We start from the raw sequence: 10,221 nt of genomic DNA, 5'->3' as shown, positions 1-10,221 counted from the left end.
TAAATAACCCAATGTTAAAAATTCAGAGGCCTTGTTGATCTTTTTTTCATTTATAAGTATGCCTTTAATGTTTGGCTTGAGGATCAAGTAAGGTCTCAACGTCGGGAAAGCTTTAAATATGTCTACTGTTTCTATAGCATCCGAAGACATACGCTTATTTGGCCAAATCTCTTGAAATCTTTAGTGTTATCTTTATTATTTATTTAATAATGATGATAGTTGTAACCCATTGTGGTGTTAATTACATCTAATTTTTTTTAATAAGTTGGTATTTAAGTGGTGAGCCTCTAATTTTTCTGATAATTATTTTTAGTGTATTTGGTATATTTCTAGTATAACACTTAATATGGTTCCAAAATTCAACGAATCTGAATGTCATAAGCTCGTAGTTTGTGTGCAAACCTGTAGGCGTAGTTTGTGTGCAAACCTGTAGGTCACACATAACAGTAGCAATAATCATTGATTTAGTTTTTGAATAATATAACATTAATTAGAATTAATATGAACTAATTGAATTAAGAAAGTCAAAATTTATCAATTGTTCTTACATGCCTAGAGCAGTCCATAGTACAACTCATGCATAATCCCAAAATAAAAATTAAAAACGCAATGCATTCAAAGAGTGGTGTAAATGAAGCCTCGTCACGCATTTTCATCGAAAACTTGGCACACATTTAATCTCTTGCAATTTCGAGAGCGATTAGACTAATTGTTTGGCTGGTACAATCTTCTGTGGCTGCAGGCACAACATAAGAAAGGTAGCAAAGTTTTACTAAAACCAATTTATAGAATAAGAGACTTTAACAGAGCCTTACATACATACATTCCTCACAACTAGCCCTAGGGTTGTACACTGGTCGGTTCGTTCAGAAACCACCGAAACCAACCAACAGAAGTTTGTAAAATTTCAAACCGCACCGAACTGAATATTAAATTTGGATTACACCAAACTAAACCGAAAAGTTCGGTTCGGTTTGGTAAAAAAACGAAACTATTAATTTTTTTTCTTCATCTTTTTATCTTTAAAATTAATTTGAACATTAAGTAATTAGTGTCTAATAAATTTATATATATATATTTATTAGCATATTTATATGTTGTATGAAATTTATTAACTTATGTATAAAAAGAAACGTTTTTTTATTTTTTTATTCAGTTTTTCGGTTTTTTAGGTTTTCAAAATGTCCAAACCAAACTGAACACCGAACTTTTGCTTAATTATAAACCGAACTTAACAGTATTCACCAGATAACTGAACCATAATTGCAATGGTTCGGTTTGGTTTTACAGTCCGGTGCGGTTTTTGCACACCCCTACTAACAACTAGATACCAACTTATGTATTGTTTCATCATTTCTGTTTTCTTCAGGAATTAATTAAAAATTATTCTGGAAAACATTCTAATTCTATCCAAGGACCAAAAATGCGACAAAAAGCAATGCCAACAAAGAAGATGAACACAACGCTAAAATGGAATATTGCATAATATTTGTCCAAAGCAGCACTAGAATAATAAAAGAGAACTGTAATCAGCCTCTTACCGCCTGCAACTCCTCCTCATGCTTTGGAATGAAAGCAGTATCAACCTTGCCATTTTTGAAGTCCTGCGCGAAAGGCATAATAATACAATTAGATTTTAGAATTCGACTTCCGAAGTCAGACTACAATACACAATTAAATAGTATAGATATATATCTTATAAAGCTTTCTCACCTCAATGTCAAGAATAAGTTTATGGTACTCAATTGTTGTAGGAACTCCTGGAGTAAGAAAAAGAAAAAGATCAGAAAAATACAATAAGTATCAAGCACATAATAAATTAGAGCAACCGATGTAACAAAAAATAAAGTTACGAATATTGATGATCTACTAAGCCCGTGAGAAGAAACAGATGTGAGCCACAATAATAATTTGAAGATTTTAATTTTCCTCTATTATGTGAAATCTATAACACAGTCCTGCCAGTGCAAAGCTTCAACATCTTAATCCTGCTCTGCTCTTGACCACAGGAATGAATGCAAAGCTAGCAACCCAACATAGAACAATCAACCCTGGTCCCTCATATATTTAAAATTTAAGAAACTAATAACTTTTGAACAACGAACTTTCTTCCACATTTAATAATTAAGAATTCTATTATTCAACCAATAAAATTTTAGTATATTTTTAGAGGGTCTACTGACACTGTAGTAACAAAGACAAAGGGGCATTAATCTCTGAACACTCCTAAGCTTGCCTCTGCTCGGGTCATTTGCAGCCCTAGCTTCATGGCCTGAGCTCATCTCTAGTTTCTGTGCTCTAATTGGGTTTGATCTCTCCTATGTATCCAAAAAGTACAAAGACAGACCAAAGGAGGAGATAATCAAAATTTGGGCACTTGCCTGTAATAATGGTGTCATTCAGTGCTCTTTTCATGCGTTCAATTGCCTTTTCTCTAGTTGGAGCCCACACGATAAGCTGCAAGTTACCAATCATATGCAGTAAGTATAATCAAATTTAACCAAAATTGTTCAAATTCACAGAAACAGTCGGCATGTATGCATGGTTGCTTTAATGAATGGGTTCAACAGAAGAACAAAATATACATTTGTCAACAACGCTAAGATGAAAAGGAATAGGATTCTGAACCTCTTTATACTTGACAATGTGATTAGTTTACATACACTTCGAAAATGAAATTATAGTTAACCATAAGAGCCAAAACTCTTTCTGATACTAGAATATAAGACATAATCTGCATTGTCATCACCTCCTTGACTAAATTAGTCATCTCTTCAGCTACATTCTTGAATTACTTATCTGGTATTTTGACTGCCTAAAAACTTAAAGAAATTCTAAAATCAAATAAATTATGTTTTACGAATTAAAACATTGTAATAGGTTCAGCCTATTAAGTTTGTAGGTCCTTTGTGCACAGTGGTAATCCCCAGCCTGTGCATATGCAAGTCCACACCCTAAGGAAGAAACTTCAGTAACAACGATGCAAAAGCTCAAGCTGTCATGTAGAGACCTATGAACTATGAAAAGCCATACAAAATCTCACAAATCAAACAGAAAATAAGAATATTTGGTAGACAGAAACATTTAGAACCCAGAACCAAAAGCATAAGATGATGTAAGTTGGTTGAGTGGAAAGACAAAAACAACAGAGGGGCAAACAAAAAGACAAAGTGGATCAGGCATGTATGTATAATGAGCACACATACAAATTACAAATAGAGCGCAAACAATCAATAATCAGAAGGCAGAAAAAACATCATAATAGAATGCGTCCTTAACAATAAAAGACCAGCAGATTAACTGGTGATTAGATGAATGTTAGTGCATGCATCTTGTCAGACTAAAACATAAAAGAAAATGTGCTTAGACAAACCTTGGCCAAAAGGGAATCATAACTTGGAGGAACCACATAATCAGGGTAAACATGGCTATCCATTCTAACAAATGGCCCTCCAGATGGTAAGTATGCTGTTATTCTCCCTGTTAATCAGAATGTTAAAATAGTGAGTACTAGAGAAACCAAAAATATAATCCATAAAGTTTCAAATTAGGCCTTGGACTCTTTTATTTTTACTTTTAAAGAATTCCTATAGAAGTGAGGGTGATCTGAAGTTTCGTCAATATGAACATATCAACATTAACTTCTTCAGGTGTTCCCATTATATTATGCAACAATTCATTAGATTATAACCCTTGAGAACATAATGTTCATGCTCAACTTTCAAGTCCAAACTCATTTCAGTACTATAAATATTATGCAACCATCTTAGAGCTTATTAAAGTGTGCTCCACACTGAGCATAATTCCAAAAATGATACTAAAAAGATGGCAATAATTTCTAGGCACATTGAGCATAATTCCAGACAATGATAGTATACCTGGCCCAGGTCGGAACCCCTTAAAAGCATCTTCCGCATTGATACGGCATTCAATTGAATGTCCTCTAAGCACAATATCTTCCTGCAAATCATTAGAAACCCCGTGAAAATTCAAAATCACGCCTTACATGTTAGGGTTAAATTCTTTTAGGCATCCTTTTCCTGGTACCTGTTTGTATCTAAGCTTTTCTCCCATGGCTACACGGATTTGTTCTTCAATCAAGTCAACAGAGGAGATCATTTCAGTTACCGGATGTTCAACCTTATTTTTTATGAAAAGAGAAACCTTTAGCATAACTGTTGAACAAACTCTAGAACAGGTGTCCATTAACACTATAGATGCCAAACAGTCTAACCTGGATTCGAGTGTTCATTTCCATGAAGTAGAAGGAACCCCTTTCATCTAAAAGAAACTCAACTGTTCCAACACCAATATATCCTATTGATGCTGCTGCTGCAACTGCAGCATCACCCATAGCTTTCCGCAATTCAGGGGTCAACGCCGGCGAGGGTGCCTCTTCGAGCAGCTTCTGATTACGTCTCTGTGCACAAACAAAACCAAATTTGGAAGAGTTTATAACAGCAAAGGGAAAAACAAAGAAAAAACAAAAAAGAATTGAAAAAAGGCTTATTCACCCAAAAAAAAAACATTTACGGGTTTCATTTCTAAACAAAGCTTATAAAATCGTCAATTTTAGCTTATTTTCGATAAGTACAGTTCAACTATAGCCAACTATTCAATTTAAAGGCCTCTTCATCAAAAAAACAAACAAATCTTTTTGTCTTTTTTTAATTCTAACCAAACCTTTTAATATCACCAATTGTATCCTAACTTTAATAAGTACCTTTCAATTGAAATAATGTTTGGTTTTGTCGAATTAAAGTAATTCAAAAAGGTTTGGCGGCTTTGGCCTTTTTGGATGAATAGTATATTAAATTGAACAAATGGCTACAATTGAAAGCCAAGTGTGGAAAATAAGCTAAAATTGGCGACTTTAAGAGCTTTGGTTAGAAGAAACAATACGTAAAGGTTTGATCTTTTAGTGTAAGCATAGGAAAGAAATGGAGATATAGCCCTAAGTTAATGTGTATAGAAGTGATTCAAGGGGATTTAAAGGCCCTATATATATTTTTTGGAAATATAGCCCAAATTGTTTAAATCGGAAGAGAAGAATTCATATAGTAGCCCCTATTAAATTAACTTAAGATTAAAGCTACTCTGCAGCTATCTCATCCCACTTTCAGTTAAGATACCAATAAAGAAGACTCGTCATAAGCATATGGCTTAGACCCTTGTACCAGAACTCTACATTTTGCGATTTTAACACAAACCAGAAAATTCCAGAGGATGCATTAGAATGGACAAGTTAGCCTCAAGCAACATGCACAACTAAGTAGCAAGACGAATAGTTTCCTAAGTTGTGTAAGGTACTAATGTAACCTACTTAGCACACGTTCTCCCTCAATTGAATTCAAAAACCTCAAGCGCATTAAATTAACAAATTTCAATCCACTGGAGATGCAGGTAAAATTAGATGGTTTATCATACTTGGATGCTGCAGTCACGTTCACCAAAATGAACAACATTACCAAATTTATCTGCAAGAACCTGCAAGATCACAAGATAAGTGGATTAAGAGTTGATACTCATTCATTGATTTGTAATCAGGTATTAAACAAACTGTGGCATCTAGTTCAGCTATAATCTAGATACCTGTGAATTGTTTTGCATCCACGCTCATATGTAGGACACAATATATAAAGTTTTTTTACATTTTCAAGTGTCTTCTGATTATACATTAGCTTAATTCAATCTTAAATATGTGGCATGAATGTCATACATTTTGAGCCATCAAGTCACAGCAGTGAATAATGATCAATCGGCAGTTAAATCTCATGGACCATAATTGATAATTCTAGAACACAATAACCATTTTATGATAAAGAAGCTAAGAAAATTATCCCTCGTGCTTACAAAATTATGCTTTGGATCACATTCATTTTGAGAATGAAGCCAATGGACTTCAAAAACACTTTCTGAAAACCTTGGGTTCATAGTAACTTCTAGAAGTAACATATACCTGGAATTCAATGTGCCTTGGATTCTGAATGTATTTCTCCAAATAAACCCCATCATTTCCAAATGCTGCAGCAGCCTCACTCTTAGCTTGCTATAAAGCCAAAAAAGAAAAAGGAACCAAATTATCTTCACAACCGCATAGGTAGAAATGATTCAGAACTTAATTTTGCAGAAATAATTAATAAGATATAACTGATATCCAGGTGAACATGCGATTAACAAATTGTTCTAGTCAACAAAATAAAAGCAGCTATGTTATGTCTAATGGTTACATTAAATCCATTGAAAAAGTTCACTCTTTTCTTGTTCTCTAACAAAGATAATTCTACAAGCAACTCTTCTATGGATATGGAGAACTTTTGTCCTAGTTACTTTGTCAGTAGTGGAAGAGAAGGGGACTATCCCAACTCTGCTTTATACCCCAAGGGGCCTCCTAACAGACCAAAAAAAAGAGTACAAGAAAAATCAGAAAAACACCAACTTAAAGTGATGCAGCAGTAGAAAGACAATATTTGAAACCCCTTCTATGCGCAAATTAGCTTTGGGATTTTTTTTTTGAAAGAAAAGAGGCTTATGAACTCTACTCAGTTTGATACAAGACTGCTGACGTTTTCGCATATCTTGTTTTCTTTAAGTGCTGTCTTAACAACCATAAATTCAAAATGGGGGGTCAAAAACAAAAAAAAGTTAAAAAGAGGTAGTAGTACCTGTAGCAGCTTCACAAACTCATCAGGTTCATTAGCAAGACGCATTCCACGGCCTCCACCACCTGCTGTTGCCTACAAAGTGCAGAGCAGTTACAAGATCAAGAAAGCTTCAAGACATGCTGTTTTTGTAACTTTTTTGTGTTTATACTTCATTATGTTAATATTAAAATAACCAGTTAGCAACAATATTGGCTATAAGCATACATGTTCAAGAAAAACAATGAAAAAACATGTAATTATCTTCTTTTACAGTTCACTAAAAGCACCAAAGTTGGACAATAGATGTTATACAAATTGGTGGAAGCATGAGAATGGTACAACATCCTTACTGCATAAATCCTACCTACCACTGTTTTAGCCTAAAGGGTGAAATGCAATGTAATTTAATTATGCATCTCTGGAGCTGTTATAAATGAATATTAATTTCAAAACCTAACTAAACCACTGCTCCAACACCAACAACTGAAGAGCATTACTTGTAGTTAAAATATGTTCTCCGTTCGAGCTCCTATTACATATTATTAAATCCACTTATTTAGGGACTTAAAATTTCATTAATAGTTCTCCAGTATATGGAGATTGTTTTCATCTGTAGTCACATAGCCAGCTACTTTATAGAGAACAAAATACTAAGAAATTAGATTTTGTGCCCGAAACTGTTAGAGAAATGTTTGGTTTCTTAGCCCACAATAGATCCGATTACCAATTGGGGATATTGTTTACCTTGATCATCACAGGAAAACCAATCTCATGGGCAAGCTTCATTCCTTCTTCTGTGCTCTGAAATAACAATATAGTTAAATAATAACAAAACAGAACTTGTTATTGTAATCAACACAAAGAATAAAATAAATTTACCCAAAAAAAAGAAGGAACAAAAAAAGAAACTAATAGCTAAATGTGTAACATTAAGGTTTTTGCAATCTTAAAGACCCAATAGCAGCCAAATAAGATGATACCTGTAACAATCCTTCACTTCCGGGTACAGTTGGAACACCCGCATTCTTCATAGTTTCTCTTGCAGTTGACTTGTCACCCATTACTCGGATACTGTCGGGCTGCCATAAAGGAAAATCACATTTTATTGTGTGTTTGACATTCTTTATGAACTTTGAGATGAAATTACATTTGTCGTATTTTATACTGAACAAAAGAAGTTTAATTGTAAGGAAATTAGTTCCAAGAAGGATTTGAACAAAACAAAAATGTGATACAGCATTCATATTTTTGAAAGTATTCAAACCCATAAAAGTATGCAAATTAGGATTCCTAAATCTATGTGGAATGGTTATCATAGTTACATTATTTATTTTTATATGATTTTCAAAAATAGATACACACTAAATACATAAAAGATAAAACGTACTAGTTTAAAAAGCTTACAGAAATATTTCATGGTATTTTATTAGAACAAAGATGTTCAAAAGATAAGTGCCACTAATAATCATGTGCAACACATGTGAAAAATGACTGAAATAAAAAATAACCAGAAAACATGTTTATCATATCAATATTTCACAATAGAAAATCTTAGCCAAGTTGGTTATTTATTCATAGTCCACAAAACACAGTTCTGCAGTCTTTCTTGTCTCTTCATGTTTTTCTTCTATTTCGTTAAAAAATTTCTATCAGGTTTCCTTCTCAAAGTAATATATCCTCTAAATGCAAGCTGATATAAATTTTGAAGAAAAACAGTGCATGCTGATATAAAACTTCACCCACAAGATATTTAAGCCGCATGTCAAATCAGAAAAGTCACAACGTACATATAGAAGTGTTGAGAACATTTTATGTACAAACAATATACCAAGTAGAGAAGCTCCATCAAAACAGTAAACAAATATTAATCAGTGTCTAGCCATACATAATCAGCCACCCAAAATGCACCAAAGGCATTTTTACTAGTTAAAAAACTCAAGAGAATTTTGCATCATTTCAAGCCTATCTGTATACGGGTTGAAGGAAAATGATATCTGTAGCTAATACCTACAGGCCTAAGACCCCTTACAGTCGATATTAATACCCGATGACTGTGGAAGGAATGGCCACTCACAATTGGTTGATCATTTTTAACTCACTGACACCAACTTACAAAGTCCTCTTAAAAAATGGTTACTGTTTTAGACAGAACCTAATGAACTCATTTCGTTTTGTATTGTAAATGTGTCACTCAACTCAAATCTTATAACATAAAATGGGTAATGAAATTATTGGTGATATATGCACTCACATTTGGTCCAATAAAGTTAATTCCATGTTCACGACACATCTCAACAAAAACGGCATTCTCAGCAAGAAACCCATATCCAGGGTGCAACATAGTACATCCGCTGCTGATGGCGGCAGACAAAACATTGGGAATCAATAAGTACCTGATCAAACAAACAAACAAACAAACAAACAAACCATATAAAAATTCGAGCACAACAACAACAACAACAAACGATGAGAAAAATAATTAAGAACAATAATACTGACGACTGGCTGCTGGGAGCTTCACCGATGCAAACAGATTCATCAGCTAATTTAACATGAAGAGCGTCTTTATCGATGGTTGAATAAACTGCAACACACGGTATACCCAATTCATGAGCTGTTCTAATCACACGCACCGCTATTTCTCCTCTATTCGCTATCAATATTTTCTCGCCGCAGGTAACCCCAAGAGCACCATTGCCATTACCACAACCAATGGCATCTCTGTTATTAACTTGTTTACTATGGGTAATTTTAAGAGGCTGACCAAGTGTTTGTTTCAAGCAACAATTATGATTACTTTTGTTAACTTTAACAACACTGCATTGCGAGCTCCAACTCCTTCCTCTACTTCTTCCCGTAAATAAACCCTAAAAAAGTAATTAGTCAATTAAATGAGTACATGGGCAATAATTAAACAAATTTAGATGATCAATTGAAGCAAATTGAGTTGGTTACTGTATTTTTAGTTTGTTTATATAAAGATGCTAAGTTATAAGTTGTTTTACAAGCTCAACTCAAAGGCAATGGCTATTCTACTGCCATGGATGCTGTTTTCTACTCTTGAAGAAGCTGGTTATTATAAATCATTAGAATAAAACAACATTAGATTCGAAAAGTTTGAACTTACGGGAGTTTGAGCAGCGATGGATTTGGTGCAAACGGGCAATGTGGCCTCCATTGTAAGATGGGAATGCGAGAGAGAGTGTGTGTTTGTTGAGAAGTAGCAGAGGAAATGAAATGGGGGGGTTTGGTTTTCTCTTGTGCTAATGTTTGATTGTGTCGATAGAAACGAGGAGGGGGAGAGTGTGTGTGTGTGTATTGAATGGTCCGCCTGATTAATTAGTTGGCCTAGCCTAACCTTTTACCTGCTTTTTTTAGTTTTTATCTATGGATCAAGATGATATTTTTTTAAAGAACACTACATGAAGTATTTAATAGTGTAAATTATTGAAAGAAATCGAATTCTATCACAAGTATAATGGAACCGAGTCGTACATGATCTGCCCTTCTGGGTGAAGAACACTACATGAAGTATTTAATAGTGTAAATTATTGAAGGAAACCGAATTCCATCGTAA

General features: G+C 34.0%; 1 protein-coding gene across 1 annotated transcript; it reads right to left on the bottom strand.

Moving 5' to 3' along the window:
* Positions 1 to 447: 447 nt before the first annotated feature.
* LOC126669156 (biotin carboxylase 1, chloroplastic) lies at positions 448 to 10,000 on the bottom strand. Its single transcript, XM_050362534.2, has 16 exons — positions 9,772 to 10,000; positions 9,144 to 9,511; positions 8,896 to 9,037; positions 7,625 to 7,723; positions 7,389 to 7,445; positions 6,666 to 6,737; positions 5,960 to 6,049; positions 5,428 to 5,487; positions 4,235 to 4,420; positions 4,048 to 4,140; positions 3,879 to 3,960; positions 3,374 to 3,480; positions 2,382 to 2,457; positions 1,714 to 1,760; positions 1,542 to 1,604; positions 448 to 736 (listed from the first exon to the last, which is right to left on the bottom strand). Exons 1-16 carry the CDS (start codon positions 9,820 to 9,822, stop codon positions 701 to 703), a joined length of 1,629 nt encoding a protein of 542 aa, XP_050218491.1. The 5' UTR covers positions 9,823 to 10,000; the 3' UTR covers positions 448 to 700.
* Between the last annotated feature and the right edge of the window lie 221 nt (positions 10,001 to 10,221).

This window comes from Mercurialis annua, linkage group LG2 (genome assembly GCF_937616625.2).
Source record: "Mercurialis annua linkage group LG2, ddMerAnnu1.2, whole genome shotgun sequence".
NCBI lineage: Eukaryota > Viridiplantae > Streptophyta > Magnoliopsida > Malpighiales > Euphorbiaceae > Mercurialis > Mercurialis annua.
Note: the sequence above shows the minus strand (reverse complement) of the source record. Positions and strands in the feature narration are given on the sequence as shown.

What these genes read in the sequence shown, in the direction of transcription:
- LOC126669156 (XM_050362534.2), bottom strand. Translation starts at nt 9,822, where the DNA reads ATGGAGGCCACATTGCCCGTTTGCACCAAATCCATCGCTGCTCAAACT. An exon ending in CCATCGCTGCTCAAACTCCC is followed by an intron (nt 9,512 to 9,771) that starts GTAAGTTCAAAC and finishes TTACTTTTTTAG; the next exon opens with GGTTTATTTACGGGAAGAAG. An exon ending in GGGGTTCCGACCTGGGCCAG is followed by an intron (nt 3,481 to 3,878) that starts GTATACTATCAT and finishes TCTGATTAACAG; the next exon opens with GGAGAATAACAGCATACTTA.